The 23,693-nt window shown below is 45.5% G+C and overlaps 1 protein-coding gene across 1 annotated transcript in view; it reads left to right on the top strand.

Annotated features, from left to right (window-relative positions):
- The first annotated feature begins 13,519 nt into the window (after positions 1-13,519).
- Positions 13,520-23,693, top strand: part of ENTPD7 (ectonucleoside triphosphate diphosphohydrolase 7) — a 37,498-nt gene continuing 27,324 nt past the window's right edge. Inside the window, exon 1 of the mRNA XM_080911487.1 lies at positions 13,520-13,642. Within this exon, the coding sequence (XP_080767613.1) occupies positions 13,590-13,642 (53 nt within the window). The 5' untranslated portion in view covers positions 13,520-13,589. The remainder of the gene's footprint in view (positions 13,643-23,693) is intronic.

Raw genomic sequence — 23,693 nt, 5'->3', positions numbered from 1 at the left:
GGGAGGCGAGCGTGGCTACCGGGACTGCCGAGGAGAGGGGGCGGTGCCAGGCCTTCAAGGTCAAACCGCTGTCGGTTGCCGTTAGGACTCGTGCTCTGGCGTGCACCGAGTGTCGTGTAGCACGGTCTGACTGTTCCCGCGGGATCTCAGGCGGGGGCGGAGTCGGCCTGGATCTGCGTCCCCTGGCACGGCCCTACCCACCGCTAGGGGAGGCCGGCGGTGAGCCTCCGATGACTCCGGAGTGGTGTGCCCTTAGGGCAGCTTCCCTCGCCTTGGGCCTCCCACCCAAAGCCGCCTAGTGAGCCCTCCAGTGGGTGGACGGATGAGCTCTCATTGGATGCGCTCTGCTTTGGGAAAGGAGAAAGCGAAATGGGATGATTCAGAGGCGACGACAGGTGTCAGGCAGGGTCTTGGCGCAGCATCCCAGTAGCAGCAGAGCAACTGCTGATGCCTCGAAGTGGAGCTTGTCCCGACTCAGAAATTGAGCATTCTATCCCCAGCCCACTCGCTGATAAGCCCCACCGGCTTTGATGACTGCTCGCTCTGTCTCTGTGTCTCTGTCTCTTTCTCTACCCCCGCCTCCCTGGCCGCTGAGCTGCTGCTTCTTGAGAACCGCTCCCTGGTTGTAAAAAAAAAAAAAACGATGCCAACGACGCCAGTGACGTCTAGCCCTCAGGGCCACCACCTTGAGTAGAAACAGGCACTGAAGCGACATTGGAGCCCCTTTCCACTCATTCTGCAGGCTTCCTCACACTCCCTTCTGAGCTGCATGTTTGCACACGCTTCCCTAGTTTCACGCTCTGCCTTTACAACCTATTTTAATGAGATGATGACGCAACTGTAAACTTTTCCATCTTTTCATAGCGTTTCCTTAGAACGGTAGGAGGCTTTTCCATTTCCTCTCTAAAGTGTAGCCCTTCAGTGGGTCTCTCTCAACTAATCTTTGACAGTGGTTACTATCATTTGTGTCGTGATCTCTTGGAAAATAAAGCTCTAAGTCCCCAGCCCCATCCCCAGTCACACATAAAATTGCATTTTATTTCGGGTTTCAGCGTGGAAGAGATCCCATTAACTTCAGGTTAAGGACTCTTTCCCCTACATTATATACAGTCTTGTTACCCTTCACTTTTGAGAATAGATCTCACAAAAAAGGGCCTCTCAGTCCTGTTAAAATACCTGTCAATTTGTTCCAATAATGATTAGTGCTTACTATACCCCAACTCTCCTTGTAATATTTACTTATTTTATGGTCATCCCAATTCAATAACTTCTCACGATGAGAGATAATACTTGTTCTACATTGACCCACACCTTAAAACTTTCTCCCCCGGGGAAAGACTCCAGATAACCAGCTTTTCGATTTCTCTTTTACTTTGATAGCCACTGAAGTGGAGCATTCCTGTGGTCCTTAATACACTGCAGAAGTTCCGCTTTGCTGCTGGCTACTTGTTCTTGTGGTACTGGAGAACTAAGGAATGTCCAACCACCAACTTCAGTGTGGCATCACGGTTCTGCCTACCTAGAAGCGGCCAAGAAAGACCTTTCTGAGAAGATGGCACAGAGAGAAGCAAAGTGGCAAGCAAGGTCAAGTGATGAAAGATTGGGGGAAGAGCATTCTAGAAGGAGAAATAGGTACAGCTACCCAAACCACCCACAAGTAAGAACAAGTTTCAGAAAAGGAGGCTTTTTATTACCCAGTTAGGGTTAATGTGTTTGTTACAACAGCTGACTTTTATCACATGCACGTCCCCAGAATGCATTTCATCTCTCCTCCCTTTTAAAAATCAAAAGGTTTCTTCTTAAGGGTCCAAAACTTAACATTATCCTCCTGTGTGGCCCCCCCAAGCCAGCATCGTACCCTGCATGAATATGGGTGTAGAATAAAATGAGACTGGTTTCTGAAGCCAGACATGAAAATAAGTCTGATTTTGTTGCTGTCACAGAGATGACTGTGAGAACTTGTGAGCTCATGAGAAAAGGGACATTTTTTAAGTCTGGAAACTGTAGAAGACTTCTGAAGAATACGTGGAAAAGAGTTTCAAGAGAATCTGTGTTCTCTGTGTGGAATCTTTCCTAAAACTCTTCAAGGAGTTGCTGGAGAGATGGCTCAGTGGTAGTGAGGCACACCTTTAGCCCCAGCACTCAGGAAGCAGAGGCAGGTGGATCTCAGAGTTCAAGGCCAGCCTGGTCTACAGAGTGAGTTCCAGGACAGCCATGGCTACCTCAGAAACCCTGCCTCAAAAAGCTTCAAACACAAAAGCACACATTGCAGAGGACTGGGTTTGGACACTAGCACCACACAGTGGTTCTCACTTTCCAGTTCCAGGGGATCCGACATCCTTCTGACCCCTGCACCACGAGTGTGCAGGTGGCACACACAACACTTAAGATGAGTAAGTCTAAAGGAAAATGAAACCCCTTTTCCTGGAAAAGTCATTGGAGCAAAGCAGTTCTTTCCTTGTTTCTCACACAGTCCTTTTACCTTTACCAAAGAAAGGGTGGTCTCACCTACTCTTCACCTTGCTGATTCACTCCTAAGGGATAAAAGCCCTCCGAGGTGTCAAGGGATCCTAACATTGGCCAGTTTTTCCTCCTTTATACTCAGTTGTAGTCTTCATGTCTTTCCTGATTTAAATATATTTCCGTTAAGAGTAGAATTTGTTCTTTGGCCCTGTTAGATATTTTTTTTCCTGTCCCCTCTCATGTGTGTGTGTGTGTGTGTGTGTGTGTGGCTGTGGATTTTTAATTTATGTCACCTAGTCCAACCCCTGCCTACTTTCAAAGGATATGTTACTCTATTCTCTGAGATCAAAAAGTACACTGTAAAACACAGTGGTGATGTCTAATCTCATTGAGGTAGGAGCCGTGTCTTATTTATTATGGGATTAGGATGTTCATGATTTATACTTTTTATTTTTGTGACAAGAGTTAAGAATGTGCTGCAGAAGAAATGCCCTGCTACTTTAAATAAATAAATACTTTAAAATGAAATGATTCTTTGGGCAAATGGTCCTCCTTAGGTCTTAGTTTATATTTTGTGTTGTTTCTCTGACTTCTGAAAAGTAACAGCCATTACTGAGGGCGTGAAGTAATTGGAACTCTCACCCATTGATGATGAGACTATGCAAGCCACTGTTTCCCAGTTTGGTGAGTCACCAAAAGTTTAAACTCAGATTGGTGAGGTGGCTCAGAGAGGAAAGGAGTTAGTGCACAAGCCTGACAACCTGAATTTGACCCTGGAACCTATGCTGATAGAGAACTGAATCCTAAAGTTGTCCCCTGACCTCCACACACAGTTAATTGAACTGCTGCGTGACTTAGCAGTTTCACTCCTAGATCCAGAAGTCGGAGGTAAGTGCACACAGGTTAACAGTGGGACCCTACCCCCCCCCACCCCCACAGCAGGCAAAATGTAGATGAATGGCAGACCTCTATCCGTAGAAGAACAGATCAATTCCTTGTTTATACAGTGTATAAACACAATGAGTACAGTTTAGCTATGCAAGGAGAACATGCTGATACCTGCTGTATTGTGAACAAGCCTTGAAACCCTAATGAAGGGAGGCAGAAGCAAAAGCACATGGAATTCCACTTATGTGAGATATTCAGAGTAGGCAGCTGTATCTGAGACTCAAATGGAGGAAATCTACTTGTTTCGTTGGTTGTGCTTGGTAGAGAGTTTTATTTCATAACTATTCAAACTTAGCTGAGACAAACACAGGAAACTTGGCATGGAAGATGCATGCTCATTTTTGTTTAGCACAAAGTCTTTCTTTTTGCCCACTTAGTTTTAATATCCATGTTGTGTTGACAAACATGTTACAAATCTTGTAAACAAGTCCCCCCCCCAAACAACTGCAGGTTCTATTAGTCATACAAGACCTTCTTTTTGATGTTTATTTCTACAAAGAAGCTAGACTTACTGTCTGCTTTTGCTTTTGTGGTAGTAGAGATCTAACCTGGAGTTTGTGCGTCTAGACATGTTCTCCTACTGAGCTCCAGTGTGAGCCCCTCCTCTCCTTAACTTTTCATTTTGACACGAGATCTCCCTAAGTTTCCGAGGCTGGCCTCAAAACCCATTCTGTAGTCAAGGCAGGCTTTGAATTTACCATCCTCCTGCTGCTTTCCCCTGGAAAAGCTGTGGTTACGGGGCTGTAAGACCAAGCCTGGCTATTACAGTTTATCCCACAGTATGAACACAGCCTACTTCCTCTCTCAATCAAGTTTGTAACAAACTGACAAAACCGAGCTAGTCAGAATGAGGAAGGAAGGAAGGAAGGAAGGAAGGAAGGGAAGAGAGGAAGAGCTGTATCTAACTCACTCCATCCGAGTTTCATCTTGACTCCCCTTCAGGAAACGAGAGCAAGGAAGACAGCACGGGGTGGCAAGCTTCCCTTACTATATCTCAGTTTCAGTTTCTTCTCCAATATGGTGATGATTATAATGGTAGCAGGAACTTCCTGTGTGTCTAAACTTTTCCTGGGGAGATGAGACACACACGTCTACTCATCCTAGATAGGAAGCCCATGACAGACCAAAGTACAGATACCACGAAAGTCCAACTGGATGAACCAAGTTTTACTAGGGTTACAGGAATATGGATGAGAGGTTATCTGCAGGAATCAAAATGACTCAAAGACAGTTACATCACCAAGGCCCATACCAGCATGGGTGACAGCTCACAAGAGCTGGGAAGCTAGAACACACTGCACTGCCTGCAGGCAGCTCTACAGGTTGGAGGGGGTCCTTTCCAGATGCGTCATTCAGTCTAAACCTCTTCCAGGTAGCTTAGCTAATTTCTGTGTCTTCCAGGTAGCTGTTGGTCTCAGAGTCCTCTTTGCAGCCTTTCTCCTTAGAGAAACTTCTTTGCAGTTCAGCTTCTACTAATATGAGAGGGACACTCAGCTTTTCTTGTTTACTCTGGCAGGGAGGAGCCTAATGAATATGCTCAATTTCAGGGACTTCCTGAAGCTATTTTGAGTTGTTTTACTTTCCTGCAGGATAGAATGTTTCAGTCCTCAGAGGAAACTGTTATACAACTGTTACAGATTGAAAGTTAAGTTAGAAAAAAAAAAGTTACATGCTCAGTACACAAAGGCAGAACTCAACAAATGTTGGGTCCCATTAATACTATGACTAGCCAGGTGTGGTGGCTCAAGCCTTTAATCCCAGCACTCAGGAGGTAGAGGCACAGGGATCTGTGAGTTTGAGACTGGCCTGGTCTATAGAGCAAATTCTAGGACAGCCAGAGCAACACAGAGGAAGAACCCTGTCTTTAAAAACAAAGATACCATCACTAGTATTATTACTTATGTTTCCTTTATACATGTTTGTCAACCATTGCAGAAATTCATGACATCATATTACCCACTCCCAAGCAACCAACCAAAAGGACAATCTGACACTTCCTTTGCTTGTTGTCCTGTTTTGTTTTGTTTTAAATGTCAGTTTGGCACAACCAAGAGTCACTTGGGAAGAAGGTATCTCAATTGAGGAATCACTCAGATCAGATTGGCCTATTGGGAATTGTTTTGATTTTTGACTGATGTGGGAATGTCCTGGGCAGCATCATCCCTAGACTTAGGCAGCACATTTGGGCCTCAAACCCATAGACCTTCTGAGCTGTTTGCATGCAGTTTTCCTGGCTGTTCTCCAGGTTATATTTTCATATATTCTCACATTTATGCATTCATTCATTCATATTCTCTCCTCTTTTTCTTTCTCTCTCCTTCCCTCCTTCTCGCCTTCCTCTCTCCCCCAGCTGATTATCAAACCCAGTGCCATACACATGCTGGGCAAGTGTTATACTACTGAGACCCAAGCCTATGAGACTGGATGGATGGGAATAAGTGTGTGGTAGTAGTGGGAGAGGAAATATAGACGTCTACACCATCAACAGCTACACAACATTGATTGGCTCAACTCAAGACTGACCTGTTAGAAGCTCAGGAGCTGAAAACGATGGAGAGAGGCAGAGGAGTCGGGCAGGAGGTATAAACAGCAGTCTGGTGAAAGCAGATATTTATACATCGCACAACACGGATAACACCTATTATGACGGGCTTACAATGTACACTCAATGTATACACTTACTTTAAGCCCACGTGGCTGTATATTAGTTATCTGCTGTTCAGTGACAAATTACCAGCAAGCTTAGTGGCTTAAAACAATAAACATTTATTATCTCTGTGGGTGAGGGATCCTATGCAGTTGGCCGGGACTACAGAAACCTGAAGACTTGCCAGGACAGAGAATATAATTCTCCAGTTGCTGATTCAGTTGACTGGCAAGCTGATGCTGGTTACCTGTAGGTGGTCTCAGTTCCTTCCCACATCGGCCTTTCCAGAGGGCTGTTCAAGTGTCTCTATAACATAGTAGGGCATGGTACCACATTCTTGGTCAATTAGTCCATCATCCTCAGCTACATAGTAAGTTCCAGGCCAACCTAAACTATGACTAAACCCTCTTCAACACTATAGAGAGTCATTGTGATGGCTACTCACAGTTGTCAACTTGACTACATCTGGAATGAACTACAATCCAGAAATGGAGGGCACACCTCTGATCCAGATCTTGAGGCTGGATGGTATAGGGATAGGTATAGGTATAGATATAGGGATAAGTATGGATGTTGTTCAGTGGGATATCAGCACGTTCAGTTTTATCAGTGTGCTGATATACACCTATAATCCTAGCCCTGGGCGGGGATGGGGGGTACTCATTGGGAGGATGGAAGATTTGCTACCAACCCAGGTTATATAGCATGACTATGTCCCAAAAACTGAAAAGAAGGAACAAAACAAAACACTGTCAGCTGACAACAAAAATCTTGACTAATAAATCCCACAGGGCAACATCCATACCTATCCCTATACCTATCAGAGGAAAAGTATCTGGAAGAATAATGACACAGCAGGGTAGGGTGTGAGGCATAGGTTTGTAATCCTAGCACTCAAGAGACAGGGAGGAAGATTCCGAGTTCAAAGCCAGCCTGGGTTTTAAAGCAAATAAACAAAGCGAGGGGTAGGCATGCAGCTTACTGGTTGAGCATTTGCCCGGCTTGTACAAGGATTCTACCCCTGGTGTCCTCCCCTGCCACATGACTATAAAAAAAATATTAACGTTGTGTATATTCAAACACTTTAGTCTTTGCCAGTCTTGGTACATGATGCTATCAAGGATGCGGGGCTCTGAATGCTGTTTTTATTCATTTATTCCCAGCCTGGTGCCTGCTTCATCACCAGGCACCGCATCCTTAGATTTATGTCAGAGAGAAACGGGCTTTCTGTCTCTCGTTTTATAAACTTTTTAAGGGTCTATTTGTTTTCAAGATGGAGAATGGTTTCTCTGCACCTTCCCACAACGCCTGACTACCTTTCAGTATCGTTACCCAGATTCCCACTGTGTGCCTGTATTTAAACTTGTGTCTGGTGAGGGTGTGGGCCCACCATGATTGGCTGAGACTATTACAGTCTGTTCCTCAGGGCTGGTGCTGAAGCCTGATGTTTCTCAAACATAGCGCTAGACACAGGAGCGTGCTTATCCCACATGTTAACAAGGTGGCAGAGGCAATGAACAAATCTGGCACACTATGCCAAAGATGAAAAAATTTTGCACCGTACCTGGCTGGTGACACATCAGGACTAGTATATGGCACAGTGGTTAAGAGAACTTGGTGCTCTTGCAGAGGATCTGGGTTCAGTTCCCAGCACTCACCTAATGGCTCAAAATCATAGATCACTCCAGTTCCAACGGATCCAAATTTCCTTTCTGATCTCCATAGGCACTGCATACATATCGCCCACGAATATACATGGAGGCATACACATAGAATGTAATAAAATAAATAATTGCTAACAAAATTTAAGTCAGAAAGTAGTAGCATGATTAAATTTCACAATAATTTCAGAATGGGATGATGTCTTGGAGGACCTACAGGTCTGGAAGCAAGGCTAACAAAAATTTTCACAGAAGGTCCCAGGAAGGAGTTTAAGTCCTTATGTACAGGACCCCAGACCTTAGTAGGCTTTTGGCACAATCCTGGCACAACTGACTTTATGGTGGAAATACCATTCAGGCTGTAAAACTCAGCATATAGACAATACTACCCACCAAAACTAAAACAAAGACCTACTCCATCCGTAGTGACTGTTCCTGGTTGTCAACTTGACTATATCTGGAATGAACCACAATTCAGAATTGGAACCACCTCTGATCCTGATTTGAGGCTGGGAGATACAAGCTTCTGACCTGGTTCTTGGCATGGAGATCTTGAGGCATAGTGGCTATGAATCCCAGGACACTAAGGTAAAGAGATCTCTGAGTTCAAGGTCATATGGGACAAAGCAAGTCCCAGATCCAGGCATGGTGGTACACACCTTTAATCTGGGACACTCCTTCTGTTGAAGACCTACATAAGGACATTGAAAGAAAGAAAGCTCTCTCTCTCTTTGCCTTCTTGCCTTATGGGACTGAGGATCTGACAGATCCTTGGACTTCCATTTACAGCTGCTGCTGACCATTGTTGGGGAGTTGGACTACAGATTATAAGTCACCAACAAATTCCCTTACTATATAGAGACGACCCATTTCTGTGACTCTAGAGAACCCCGACTAATCCACCATCAAAGCCCATAGTTCTGGGAAAGTCTCTAAATAGACTACGCTTTTGGGTTTCTGTAGTTCTGCTTCTGGCTAACTGTTCACTGAAGTATGTTGTCTTAGGGTTTCATTGTTGTGAAGAGACACTGGAACCAAGGCAACTCTTATAAAGAACATTTAATTGGGGCTGGCTTATAGGTTCTGAGGTTCCGTCCCTTATCATCATTATGGTGGGAAGCATGGCAGGATCCAGGCAGGCATGGTGATGGAGGGGCTGAGAGTTCTACATCTTGTTCCGAAGGCAAACATTAGACTGGCTCCCATATGGCTAGGAGGAGGGTCTCAAAGCCCACCCCCACAGTGACACACTTCCTCCTACAAGGCCACACCTACTTCTATAAGGCCATACCTCCTAGTAGTGCTACTTCCCGGGCCAGGCATATTCAAACCACCACATATGTCAACTCAGAACGTATGGGGTAATCACAGGGTGTTCAGATAGAGGAGGTCTACGTGGATCGAATGAGTAGAGACACAGCACGCTTGGCTTTAAACATTGAGGTGCCTGAAAGGGACACAAGGAGGGACAATTAAACATGGGAGAGAAACCTTTACAGGTTAGACAGGTGATGGTGTGAAAGGGTGGAGAATTGATTAAGGGGAAAGGAAGCATGGTGGGTTACTGACACCCAGTGGCTCAGGGGGGCGGGGTGGGGTGGGGGCATGTTGGGGGTTGTTCAGGGTTGGGCATCAAGGGCACGCTGACAAAATTTTTGATATAATTGTACACAAGCCTTTTAAGGAGTAGTTAAGAAACCTATTTTGAAATTTGTCTTTCTATAATCTGTTTCAACACGTTGTGGGATTTCAGCAAATGAGGAAGAAAAATGGTCTCAACCTTTTTTTTTTTTTTTTAAATTCGGCCTGCTGACTAGAAACTTCGGAACTCAGCCTAGTGAGCTGCTAATCATAAACATGGCAGGGTTTGTAGACAATCCTCCTGAGCATGTGTCTGGGGGCAGAGGACAAATTTGTAAAGAAAGTATAATGAGAAGCTCTTTGGATTAAAATGTAGCTCTGCTTCTGTTCTATGACTGTAGCTATTTACAACCTCTGGCTTTAACGCTGCTACAATACCATTTTGGATTGTAAAGTTAATATAGCTCATAAACGCTAGGAGTTAGATACTGTTGACAAATAGATGGGAATCTTGTTTATCTTCCAAAACACCTACTTCTCTAAAGCACTGGAGTTTAAGATATACATACTTTTAGATTTAGAACTCAAAGAACAAAACTTCAAGGAGTTAAAAATTACTCCTAAACACCTTTTGAATTATTTTCATGTCTTCTTTAGGAAGTGTTCTCTGCAATAATTAAGTTACTCATATTTATATAATTTTGTGGCTAATACCAAATGTATGCAATGTGCATATGTGTGCATTTGTGTACATGTATGTGTCTGTGATTGCATGAATGTATGCATGTGTGTGTGTGTATATGTGTGTATGAGGGTATGTATGTGTGTATCTGTGTGTATGAGGGTGTGTGTGTGTATGTGTGTATGAGGGTGTGTGTATAAGGGTGTATGTGTGTGTATGTGTGTATGAGGGTATATGTGTATGTATGTGTGTATGAGGGTATATTGTATGAGAGTGTGTGTATAAGGGTGTATGTGTATGTATGTGTGTTTGAGGGTATGTTTGTGTATGAGGGTGTGTGTGTGTGTGTGTGTGTGTGTGTGTGTTTGTGTTTGTTTAAGGCAAGGTCTCACCAAGAAGTCAAGACTGCTTCCTGGCTATCTTCCCACCTCAGCTTCCTACTGAAGTGCTGGGTTACGGGACTGGACCTTTCAGCTCAGTCCAGTCTTTTCTTTTTTGAGATAGGGTCTCATATAGCTTAGGCTGACCTCAAACTTGCTAAGCAATAGAGGATGACCTTGGACTTCTGATCCTCTGTCCTTGCCTGCAGGGATTGCAGGCACCAAGGCCAAGCTCAGGTTTGTTTTGTTTGATTGTTTTTGCTTTTATGATTTTTAAAGGTGGTGCTGGGGGTCAAACACTCTCCCATTGGATCTGCGTCCCCAGCCCTGCATCTGCCTGTGCACCTTTGCCTCGGTGTGGCTTCAGTGCCAGATTACGTATGACAATAAAGCAGTGTGGTGACTGAGGGAGGAAAAGGTGAGAGGCGAGAGGACGAGTTAAAATGGCAGCCTGACTGTTAGAGTAGCAGAAGGGGAAGACAAATCAGACAAAGGTCAGATCAAAGAGGACAGAACTCTGATCAACCTGCGCAGCAAGCAGCAAGAAAGATGGGGTCTTTCTACATATTCCTGTCTGTCCTGGAACTCACTACGTATGCTAGGCTGGCCTCGAACTAACAGAGATCCATTTGCCTCTACCTCCAGGTGGTAGGATTAAAGACAAACCACCACCCCAGCTTCTTTTTATTTGCTCTTTTTCTTCCTAACTCAGGCCCAGCTGGAGAGCACTGAGGGTGTTACTCTGAACTAGTCACCCAGCCTTCAGCCTCTCTTTGCTATAATACTCCATGTCAGAGATATATGAGCCCTGTCCCCTTCACTATTTAGTCTGACAGCTTCGATTCTCCACCAAATGAGGTGACAGTGACTGTCACTGGTTACAGTCAGCTTTGAATAAAATTGTCCCTATTGATCTCTTCTTGATCTCCATCCCTGTTTCACTGTTCATTTCTATCCCAAGTTACTGGCGTTTTATGTGGGAAAGTGTGACTTAGCTTTTGGGAATGTGTAAAAGCAGATAGTCCTGCTTTCAAGGATATGGAATTAATGGGGCAGACAGGCACACAATAATTTAAGGGGTAACAGAAACAGAAGGTGTTTATAAAGAGATGTGGGGTCGGGTAAGATTTTTGGAGGAAGACTTCCTTAAGCCACAGGTAGGACAATCGGGACCTGATAAAGTAGGTGAGAGGAGCAGACTGAACAAAAGCTATCAGGTCCCAACCCACAAAGGGTATAATGCCGGAGCTTCACCAAGAAGCGAAGAGATGCGGTAGGTGCACCGTGATGAATAGGTTGTAAAAACTTTACATTTTCTGCCATTCAAGAGACTTCTTCATGCAAATGAGACACAGGGCTGGTGTAAGTAAGAATAAAGGGACTGTTGCTTTTGTGTCACCGTATGACCCAGGAGGACAGTAATGCAAATGTTCATGGTCTGCACACAGTAGACAACCAACTTTGAAGAAATGGACACGCGCGCTTGGATGCAAACATCACTGTCTCTAATGTTTTTTCCCACAACGTTTCTATCACGAGAGATGACAATGATTCTGAGACATCAATTTGTGGGCAAAAGGAACAGGATGGAGGAACTGCCGTTGTGGGAAGAAAGGTGGTGGGCATGACTGTGGTGAGCATCACGATACCCACCCACCGGAACAGTTCGACAGTGGAAGCTGCAGCGGAGAAGGCCACCGGCAGGGAGCTCGCCCTGCAGTAGTCAGTGGCCTCACCCGTGCGGGCTCTGGGTCCCAACCCGCCCTCCAGGCGGAGCCTGCGTGCGATGCCTTTTCCATTGGTGGCCCGGAGTCCAGGGGCGGGCATCCGTGGCCGGGTGCCCTTGGGGATTGGCCCCGCTGCGAACAGACACTCAGTGTATGACAGCTGCGGCTTCGTCGGTGGCTCGGGCTGCGCGCAGGGCGGGCCTCTCTGGGTCTCCTGCAGTCATTGGCTTGGTGCGGTTTCCTTGGGGACGTGGCGCCGCCAGCAGCTGGGCCTCCTTCCGGCTGTGTCGGGAGCCACGGGAGACGGCTGAGGACCAGGCCGGGCTGTGCAGAGGGACGAGCGGGCCTCGGGATCCCGTGAGTGGGATTGCGGGAGAGCTGCGGGACGGAGAGGGACGAAGAGAGGAAGCGGGGTCCCCGTCACTACCACTTGGGGAGCACGGAGCCTGTCCACAGGATAGCTCCGCGCCGGGGATGCGTGGTAGGGTCCTCCGGGCCCGCGGGAGGAGAGAGAACGCACACGGAGTGAGGGTCAGTACAGTGGGAGGGAAGTGTGCAGACACTGCGGGGATCCGGTCCTTTGGGAAATGCTGGAGGCACGTCTGAAAGCCAGCCAACCCTTTTCCAGGCTGCAGGCTTAGGAGATGCCTGGGACTCGGAGGCCACCCTCTCAGAGCAAAAGGAAACGGAGGTGACAGACCTGGAGACCACTGAAGGGAACCCATGGCTAGGTAAGGTTTGCACCCATTATATCTGGCAAGGGGCTCAGTGGAGGGTGGTAGGAGAGGGGCAGGGGGCGCGGTGAAGTTTGACCTGAGGCTGCACCTAAACTTTGCATCCTGGTCAGGTTTATGCAAAAATGTCAAAGTCGTATTCTTGGGAAAGGCCGGTCTAATAATTTCCAGTCCATAACCTGGGGTCTTGACTGTCCCTGAAAGATGGTAGAGTCAGGGCAAGATTCAGTTTTTGCTATGCATCTGTTAAAACTAATTTTAAGAAAAGGTTTCCTTGTGTATATAATTTGTTAAAGCATTTAAAAAAAATTAGTTAAATACTTTTCGTAACTGGTTTCTTGGAAGTGGAAGCCCCCCCCCCCCCCCCCCCCAGTGATCTTTCCATTAACACTAGATTTCTCAGGTGCAGAGTTTGGAAACAGCACACCATGTCTTTCTAAACTGCATAATATAAATATTACGAGCCACACAGGTGCTTGCCTCTCATTTTCAACTGGAAAAAAAAAAAAAAAGGACAGTTAGACTTCTCTTGACATGGATTTTTGCCTTTAGGGCGGTACATCTAGTTTTAAAACGGGTTTAAAGCAGTCATTCATAGAGAGTCTTAAGACTTAACAAATGTTTATCTCATTCCAGGATTAGTTTTTCCTACCTCTGCCCAGCCTCCTGGTACTTCACTGTGCCCACAGTGAGCCCATTTCTCCGTCAGCGGGTGGCATTCCTGGGACTCTTCTTTATATCCTGCTTCCTTTTGCTTCTTTTAATCATGGATTTACGGCATCGGGCCATCTCGTTACCACAAGATAGGCAGTATGAGAGGTAAGTCACTATCCGTCACTATAGTCAGATTGCTGTTGAAGGTTTTTGTTTGTTTTCTCACTTGTTTTTGCAGTGCTAGGGACTGAACCAGGGTCTTGCTCATGCTCGCTAAGCATTGTATCCCAAAGTTATGTCCTCAACCTCTTTAAAATCTCCGCTGTTGAGACAGGGTTTTCACTAACTTTCTCTGGCCCAGAATGACCTGGAACTCACTCTGTAGGCTGATCTTGAACTTGCCGCCAGTGTGCGGCTCAGCCTCTTGACTAGTGGGACCAGACTTGTCGTCTGTGGCATCAGACTTGGCTGGGTTTCTTTTTTTCCTTTTTAAAATAAGCTCTTCAATGTACTACCTTTGACTCCTGAGAGATACGTGTTTATTAGTAAAGTTGCATGCCATAAGGAAAGTCCCAAGTCCTGTCTAGGCTGACTTCAGTTTTAGTTCAAGAATGCTGACGCTGTATTTCAGCCATGAAAGATAGCTTTCTGTTTCCTGGTCTGGGTGGACTGAGGCTTACTGGGTAATGCATATTTAGGATTCTTGTGCTCTTTTGATGAGTTGACTTCTCTATCTTTGTTAAATGAGTCTCTTGATCCTTGATTTTATTCTTTGCTCTGAAATCCACTAGCCTGATATTAACATAACTAATGCTATTTCAGCTTTATTCTGAATCTTCGATTCTTTTCAGCACTTTTAAGCTTTTAACATAAATACTATTTTTTATTTGCAAGTGTGTGTCCTGTGTGCATTTATGTGCACCACACGCCTAAAGAGGACAGAAGGTGTTGGATCCTTTGGAACTGGAGTTATAGATGGTTATGAGACACCGTGTGGGTGCTGGGAATCAAACCTGGGTCCTTGGAAGAGCAGTCAGTGCTTTTGATGGCTGAGACACCTTGCAGTACCTTTATGTGTGAGTGTGTGTGTGTGTGTGTGTGTATGTATGTGTGTGTGTGAGTGAGTGTGTGTATGTGTGTATGTGTGTGTGTGTGAGTGTGTGTGTATGTGTGTGTGTGAGTGTGTGTATGTGTGTATGTGTGTGTGTGAGTGTGAGTGAGTGTGTGTGTATGTGTGTGTGTGTGTGAGTGAGTGTGAGTGAGTGTGTGTGTATATGTGTGTGTGTGTGTGTGTGAGTGTGTGTGTATATAGTTGAGGTGGGGCTTTTCACAGATAGTCAGTTCAGCCTTGCGTTTTCATCCATTCTGGTTGTGTGGATGATCTGTCCATGTACGCTTTATCTATTAGTTATGTTTTGACCAGGTCTGTCTTATCATTTGTGTAAGTTGTATTCGTTCATTCCCCCAACCCTTTGTTCTTTCTTTGGAATCAAGTACTTTTTCTTTTTACGATTCTGTTTTGTCCTCTTTGTTGGATTAATCAGATATGATTTAATTCCTCTTAATGGTTGCTTAGGGCTTATAGTGTGAAGCTTTATCACTTGGTTGTCCTTTAGGTGATGAGTTGTAATAGTCAGACGAAAGCTTCCGACCTCTTCTCCCAGCAGCCTTTGAGCTCTTGTCAGACATTTTATTTCTATGAATGGTGTTAAGTTCAATGACAAGTTGTATCATCTTAAGCAGTCAATTGACTTTTCAAGGTTCTTTTTTCCTTCAAGAATTAAACAGACAGACAGACAGACACTTGTGTGTTTACTCATATATTCATCTTTGCATCTTGCATCATATTCCTGTTGTCTTAAAGAAAATCTTTTTCCCATTCCTGGTAGGGTGAGTCTATAAGGGGTGAATTCTTTCAATTTTAAGTTTTTCATTTTTGACAAAGTTCTTACTTTGCTTTCATTTTGGAAAAAAAAATCCCTCATTAAAGAACCCTTGTACTGGTGTCTATAATGTTTCTCACACTGTTAATTCTGTCCAGTGAAAGCAGAATATCCTTTTTCACAGGAACATTTTCTCATTTGTTTTCTGTGTTTTCAATGCCCTACCAACTTCACAAGAAGGCCTGTATTCTTTTATATAAAAACTCATGTTTTTATGTCTTCCTTCCTTCCTCCCTCCCTCCCTCTCTCCTTTCTTTCCTTTCTCTTGAATTGCTTCTTAGACATGTATCAGGGGACTTTGGGCTCCAAGTAATACCTTAGATAGACTTAAATAATAATAATCACAAAAACCCCTTACTGGCACATATCATTTGATGTCCAGAGACAGAGAGGCCATGGCGCCCGCCATGTTAGCCAGCAGGATGGAAGTTACTGTTCGTCCCCATTTTGCTCTTTAATAGTTGTAAAGTTGCAGCAAGTGGCACCTACGACCACAGGTATCCTCATTCAGGTACCATCAAGAGAGAAGCAGGCTCATTGTGGCCCTTGCATAGTAAGGATGGAGGTGAATCTTACCAGAATCTTCTAGCAATACTTACTTTGAAGTTCTTTGTGCTCAGAATTGTGACAAGTGCCTATTCTTACTTTTCATCTGTTCTGTCTCCAGAATTTCTCATTTCATGTTTTTTTTTTCTTTTTTTAAGATTATTTTATTTATATAAGTACACTATAGCTGTCTTCACACACCCGAAGAGGCCATCAGATCCCCTTACAAATAGTTGTGAGCCACCATGTGGTTGCTGGGAATTGAACTCAGGACCTTTGGAAGAGCAGTCAGTGCTCTTAACCAGCTGAGGCATCTCTCCAACCCTCATTTCACATTTTATTTTGTTGTTAATCAGTTAAGGACATGGAAAGCCATGACGTGCAGGTGCTGCTGGTCTACCAAACATTGCTTGCTTATATGTCCGACCCTCCTTCTTTCCGCTAGACCTCTTGTTCATTCGTAGTTTGAAGTTTTCCTTTCCAGGAGGGAGTATACTGTTTTCATCACTACAGTAGTCATGCAGAGAAAGAATTCTGTCAATTAAAGTCATAAGTTTTACATCTAAATCCATAAATTGAGGTGCTTTGCTGCCTAATGGGGTTTTCTTGACAGACCTTAGCGCAGCTCTCCCTTGGCAGAAGGCATGGTCTGAATGGATTCCATACGGATTAGCCTCATGGCCAGGGTGAACAGTCAGGGTATGAACAGAGAGGGTGGGCAGGTCGATTAGGGTCTGGCTGGTTAAGCTGCTGGATCAGGGGCAGGAGGCAGGGATGGGTGGAACTGTTCTCAGATTTCAATGTAAGGGTAGAGAAAAGGATTAGAAGGTTTTGAAGAGAGGTGTTAGGATTTACTCTTTTAAAAAAAGCTCAGCAGTGGTGGCATACACCTTTGGTTCTAGCACTCGGTGATGTATAAAGAAAGATGACGTCCTGGGTTTCGGTTCCAATGTTAGGAAAAAGATGGGTGTGTGTGTGTGTGTGTGTGTGTGTGTGTGTGTGTGTGTGTGTGTGTGTGTGTGTGGATATGGCCCTGGAGGTGCATCGAGGCTTGTGGGTAAGGGGAGGAATGTCTCTGGGGGACCCATGTTGGGAATCCTCTCCCCCTGAAGGACCAGCCACATGACGGTATAGTACAGAATAGAGTTTATTCAGGTCATGGGGGAGGTAAGAGGGTAGTAGAGGCAGAGAGGGAGAGAGAGAGAGACAGAGAGAGGCAGAGAGACAGAGAGGGAGGGAGAGAGAAGAGAGGAGTAGAGAAGTGGAGTCCGGCAATGAGCACATGGAGAGAGAGAGGGGGAAGGGAATGGGGAGAGAAGGGCAAGGTGGGGAGAGTAAGAGGCCAAGAGAGCGAGAGCGAGAAGCGGGCAAGCAGCCCCTTTTATAGTGTCAGGCAACCGGGGTGGAACATACCTGGCCATTGCCAGGTAACTGTGGGGTGGGGTTTACAGAATCCCAACAGGGAGGCTGAGCAGGTGGATCTCTGAGTTCGGGCCAGCCTGGTCTATGGAGTGAGTTCCAGGGCAGCCAGGGTTGAAAGGAGAAATCCTGTCTTGAAAGACAAGCAAGCAAGCCAGCCCATGTTGATGGTACTGTGGAGAATGCATTGGAAGGAAATAAGAAAGCAGATAGACTTACTTGAGCATAGAGGAGGGTAGCCTAAAGTTGGGCAGCAGCAACTTGGATAAAGCAGGGTAAAGCCCTGAGTGGGCCGTACACTGACCCACTGTGTCTAAGTAACCAGATCCAATAACTAACTACTTGTTAGGTTGGTTTAATTGAAATGAGATGGCTGTGGAACTGTGGAGCCCACACGTTGTCCACTGGAAGGACATTACTAAAGTCCCAACACCCCTGAACATTCGCTTAAGCAGTCAGCAGCTTTGTACCCAGAGCTGATTGTTATTTAATTGACAGCTGTGTACACACTACTGAAAACAGCTGTGTGCTATAAATTCCTCTGTGGCAGCCTCCACGAGACATCTAAGGGGTCGATCATTCTCTGAGAACTTTGCCACGGGTATTATATTAGACACTGGGGTACAAAGATGAACACAACGTGGCTCCTGAACACAGAGTTTATAACCTCATGAAACAGCAGATCTGAATGAATGATTGAGATTAAGTTGCTTAGAATCAGGAACAAAGTTAATCATAAATGAACCGTAAGAGACCCATGAGTAAGCAGCCAGGTGTGCTACTGTAAGTTCATGTTCTAAAAGTGCTTGCACATTGTGATAAGATAAGTCCTTTTATACAACTTACTTTTCTTCTTCCTTGTTCTCGTCCTCTCCCTCCTCCTCCTCACTTTCCTCCTCCTCCTCCCCCTTCTCCTCCTCTCCCTCCTCCTTGTCTTTCTCTCCCTCCTCCTCCTCCTCTCCCTCCTTCTTGTCTTTCTCTCCCTCCTCCTCCTCCTCCTCCTCTCCCTCCTTCTTGTCTTTCTCTCCCTCCTCCTCCTCCTCCTCCTCTCCCTCCTCCTTGTCTTTCTCTCCCTCCTCCTCCTCCTCTCCCTTCTTCTTGTCTTTCTCTCCCTCCTCCTCCTCCTCCTCCTCTCCCTCCTTCTTGTCTTTCTCTCCCTCCTCCTCCTCCTCTCCCTCCTTCTTGTCTTTCTCTCCCTCCTCGTCTTCTTCCTCTTCCTCCTCTCCCTCCTCCTCCTCCTCACTTTCCTCCTCTCCCTCCTCTTCCTCTCCTCCTCTCCCACCTCCTTGTCTTCCTCTCCCTCCTCCTCCTCCTCTCCCTCCTTCTTGTCTTCCTCTCCTTCCTCTCCCTCCTCCTTGTCTTTCTCTCCCTCCTCCTCCTCCTCACTTCCCTCCTCTCCCTCCTCTTCCTCTCCTCCTCTCCCACCTCCTTGTCTTCCTCTCCCTCCTCCTCCTCCTCTCCCTCCTTCTTGTCTCTCTCCCTCCTCCTCCTCCTCCTCCTCCTCCTCCTCTCCCACCTCCTTGTCTTCCTCTCCCTCCTCTCCCTCCTTCTTGTCTTCTTTCTCCCCCTCATCCTTTTGTTCTTCTCCCTCTTCCTCCTCCTCTTCCTCCTGCTCTCCCTCCTTGTCTTTTCTCCCCCCCCCCTTCTCACTCATCTTACAGTGTTGTTTTTGCTTTTTCTTGTTCTATAGGGAAGGCTGACCTGCAAGTCACTGTATTCCATTGCTCACTCCTTTCCCTTGCCAGTGTTCTAATTAACATCACTTTTCACGCAAAACTAAAGATGAACGGTGACAGCGGATGAGAATGGTGGCCCCTGTAGGTTCAGGTTGTCCGTGGATGCAGGTGCCCTAAAGCAGTGATAACTGGCATGTGGCAGTGAGGCCGAGGAGGAACTTAGTAAAGACAGCCGGAAACCAGGCACTGTATGGCATGCTTGTATTCCAAGCTTAGGGAGGGAAGGCAGACTAGGCCACAGTAAGAGCCTGTCTCCAAAATACTGGGGAAAATACACCAAATAATTCAAAATTTCTAAAGTATCTATGTGGTAAACAGTTCAGTGTATTTTGTTAAAACTTTTATTACACGGTCTGATAGTTTAGTTGATGGTGTTCTTGAATAGTTGCTTTCAGCCTTTGTATTTTTAAATCACTTAGGGACCTTAACACATGTAGGTGACAAGTCCTCTCCGAAGTGCAGGGGCTTCCAATATGCAGCCTAGTTGAGAATGCTTATTGTAGCTCCTTGGGGTGGTGGTATTGTGGGTTTAGGGTTAATTAGCCCTAGTCGTTTGCTATGTGGATCATCTTGGGGGGGTTTCTTAATTAGTTCTACAATCCAGTTTTAGTACATAAAGTGGGAGTGAAAATGAGTTATTTTGTTCCCTTTTTTCTTTCCTTCTTTCCCTCCCTCCCTCCCTCCTTCCTTCCTTCCTCTACTTTTGTTTCTTTTTTTCTTTTGGTTTTTCAAGACAGGGTTTCTCTGTGTAGCCCTGGCTATCCTGGAATTTGCTTTGTAGACCAGGCTAGCCTCTAACTCACAGAGATCCTCCTGCTTCTGATTTTCAAGTACTGGGATCAGAGGGGTGTGCCACCACCTCCCTGCTGTAAAAATGTTTTGTATTGTCATTTGAATTTGGAATAAAGCATTTAGAGCCACTGGGGATGGTGCATGCCTGTCACCCCAACACTTGAGAGGTGCTGAGACACTGCCTTTGAAAAACAAAATCAGCAGCAATAAAGAAATAAAGGGGAAAAAAGAAATAAAGGGTCTGGACCACCCAACATACTGATATGCAAATAATCTAGCCCAATATTATCTGAAGTAATGTTGATTTCTCTGTTCTTAAATTACCTTCTCTGCCCTAGGAATCATGGGAAAACTATCGACTGTTCTGAAAGATTTAAGGAAAGTCCTTTTACTTGTGACTTTTTGCATTCCACACAGACATAATACAGTTACAGGCTTCCTCCTTAAGTTGTCCCCAAGTCACATGCAGAAATTTGGAGCAGTGTTTTGTGGTGTTCCACAGATGGTGCCATGGTGCCAGGGACAGAACACAGGTGTCCCCACAGGAGCAAATGTGGAGGCCTTTGCTTGGGAGGATGTGTGCCAAGAAACACCGCAGTCCTTCTGTGGTCTCAGGAAATAAAGCTTAAGCTTACAGTGGACTTTCTGCATCTTTTAATTATTTTCTGTTAAAGACCTTTAATTTGCTTTCTATTCAGCTCTCAGTGATATACTATTTCTAAGGTAATATGGTATATTAATAAGGTAATATGACTGGGAACATTAGAAGCACCTGTGTGGGTTTTCTGTAGGCAATTTCAAAGTCTCAGTGTTATCTCCCTCCCTCCCTCCCTCTCTCCCTCCCTCCCTCCCTCTCTCCCTCCCTCCTCCTTCCCTCCCTCCCTCCCTCCCTCCCTCCCTCCCTTCCTCCCTCTCTCCCTCCCTCCCTCCCTCCTTTCCTCCCTCTCTCCCTTCCTTTAACATAGTCATAATGTTTCTGGAGGTCAAAAAGAGACCTTACTTTAAATTAACATAAAAATGGTTCACTTTAGGGTAGTGATATGAAGTTAGGCTTTATTTTGTGAGAGTTTGAAAGAGTTCTTTTTTGGTGAAACTGGAGGCGTCTCTTCACGTGCATTCGTTTGCTTTATCTTAATGGCATTTAGTCCACTTAAAGGCAGGGGTTCAAGTTAAAGGTGTTCCTGTTTACGTTGGCTAACCTTGTTACGAGGCAAGCAATAACCTTTCAAACTTTTTCTGGGCATGCATTGAGGCCGTTCACGGACAGCTACGGCTGTGCCACACTGCGTTTGGTTTTGAGTAATGAGCAGTGTCATAAGATATGATGACACTCAGCAAAGAGCTGCTAGATCCAGATGGAGGCCCCACTTGCTGCTTTTTGTCACACTGCTATGTCCTGTCTGAATTCTGAGCATGCTGTAATTGATGTTGAGCAAGCAAGCGAGGTAGCAGTTTGGTCAGTTGTAGCTGTAGTGCTGAGGGTAGTGGCCATGAAAAACCCGTCTGTCGTGTCTTCTTGAAGAGATGTATTTGTGGAGTAACTCTCATCGACTCAGCAGTGACTAGAGGAAAATCATGTTAGAGAGAGAAGGAGGCGGGAAGAGGAGAGGGCGAAGGGAGGAGGAACTGAGCTGTTTGAGAGAAAGGAAGGTGAGTGAGGTGTGGGTGGAGAATTGACTCTTTTTTTTTTTTTTAAAGATATATTTATTTATTTTATGTATATGAGTACACTGTAGCTGTCTTCAGACACACCAGAAGAGGGCATCAGATCTCATTACAGATGGTTGTGAGCCACCATGTGGTTGCTGGGAATTGAACTCAGGACCTCTGGAAGAGCAGTCAGTGCTCTTAACTGCTGAGCCATCTCTCCAGCCTGAATTGGCTCTTTCTTGGCTGAAGGATTCCAAAGCTTGTAGACATTTTTCTCTTAGGCTTTAGGTCCTTTCTAGACATTGATTTCCGAGGTACCATCAAAGGAGAAAGGTCCAGTGGTGCAAGTGACTCACCACTAGCCCAGGCTGGACCTGCACACATCAACGAAAACATCCTGGAAGGGACTGCGGGGTCTACAGGTGTGGGAGCATAGAGACTGCCTGGTGGCTGGAAAGTGTGAGGAGGAGGAGATTTCATGAGCAACTCCTGCATCCCAGAAGTGGTCCTTCTTCTACTTCCTGGGGGGCAGGCAAGCCCTTCAGTTACATGTCTGTGGCGAGGTAAGGAAATGGACTTCTGCTGCCTGCGGTGTTTGGTTAAATCCCTACTAGGGATCAGAGGATGAATGCCACCTGGTCCTTCCTTTCTGCTCTGTAGTCTAAAGCCAGCTGACGGTTTTCCTTTCTGCTGTTGCTCTCACGATGAAGTCTAAAGGAAGAGAAAGCTAAGTTGAGCTGTACCAAAATTAGACCCGTGAAACCGCTCAGTTCAGCAAGAATCAAGGGGTAAGAGGACACTCTGCAAAGTCATTGAAACTGTTTTCAGAGGCCAGTTGACTATGAGGCTAGCAGAAGAAAGACACGGAAGAATCGGGAACAAACCGACAGCTCCACACTGTGGGCTCCAGGAACAGGGAGGACAGACTGAGCTCGTCTTGTTGGATCACCAACAAGTGCTGGAGGCAGGCTGCCTGCTCCTGAGAAATGGCCTAAGCAAATGGAGAGAAACCTTAAGGTTTCATGCTGGATATACACTAGCATAATGGCCCTCCTAGAGCAGAAGGAAAAGGCTTTTCTGTGGCTGGAGAGATGGTGCCATGGTTAAGAGCATGTACTGTTCTTTGAGAGAATTTGATTGTGGTTCCCAGTGCCACCCTTTAGGTGGTCCACAACCACCTGTAATCTACAAACACACACACACACACACACACACACACACATAGGTGCAAGGAACACAACTTTTTCAAAAAAGGAGGCTGGTGTGTTGTTGTAAAGCCTTTAATCTCAGCACTCAGGAGACAGAGGCAGATGAGTTTGAGGCCAACATGGTCTACGTATTCCTGGTGAGTTAAAGCCACTTAGTGAGACTCTATATCAAAGATGGATGGATGGATGGATGGTAGGACAGACAGACAGATAGGAAGGAAAGGCTTTTGAAACTTCTGTCAGTAATATCAGAGTTAGCATAGATGCACCAAGGTTTCTGAGAAACCAGGTTGGGCCTGTAGCTCGGTTCTTAGCCATATATAAAGCCCTTGGTTTGAACACTAGTACCGCATTAACCAGATGTAGTGATATATACTGGTAACCCTAGAACCTACCTCACTAAAGCAAGCAAGCGGGCAGGCGGGCAGGCGGGCGGGCAAACCATGCTGAAGATGAGAAAGAATAAGTAGAAAAGAGGGTGAGAAGGTGGATGCTTAGGAGAAAAAGGTTTATTACAGCAGTGGTTGGTTCCTAAAGTGTGAGTCTTTTCTCAGAGCTGTGTATTCAAAACTGTTGCAATACCGAGATGGTATTTGCCCTTGTCATTGTAGTAAATCACATAACCATTACCATCCCAGCCATTTTTAAGTGTACAGTTGAGTTACGAAGCAGTCTCCTGAACTTGGCCATATTACAAGTCTGCGACTCTCCACCTGTCAATTCACATGTTCCCCTGTTCCTCCTGCCAGTCAGCGGTCCCCAGCTATTGTCCCTTTTCTGTGACTTTGACTCTTTTACACACCTCGTGCAAGTGGAATGAATAGGGCACTCATCTCTTGTGGCCGGCTTATTTCTCTTGGCATAATGTCCTGTAGCAGCATGGGATGAGGGCTTTGTCCTTTGTAGAGCTGAATTACCTTCT

Source organism: Micromys minutus, assembly GCF_963924665.1.
Source record: "Micromys minutus genome assembly, chromosome: 2".
Taxonomy (NCBI): domain Eukaryota; kingdom Metazoa; phylum Chordata; class Mammalia; order Rodentia; family Muridae; genus Micromys; species Micromys minutus.
This window is presented reverse-complemented; position numbering and strand designations above follow the sequence as displayed.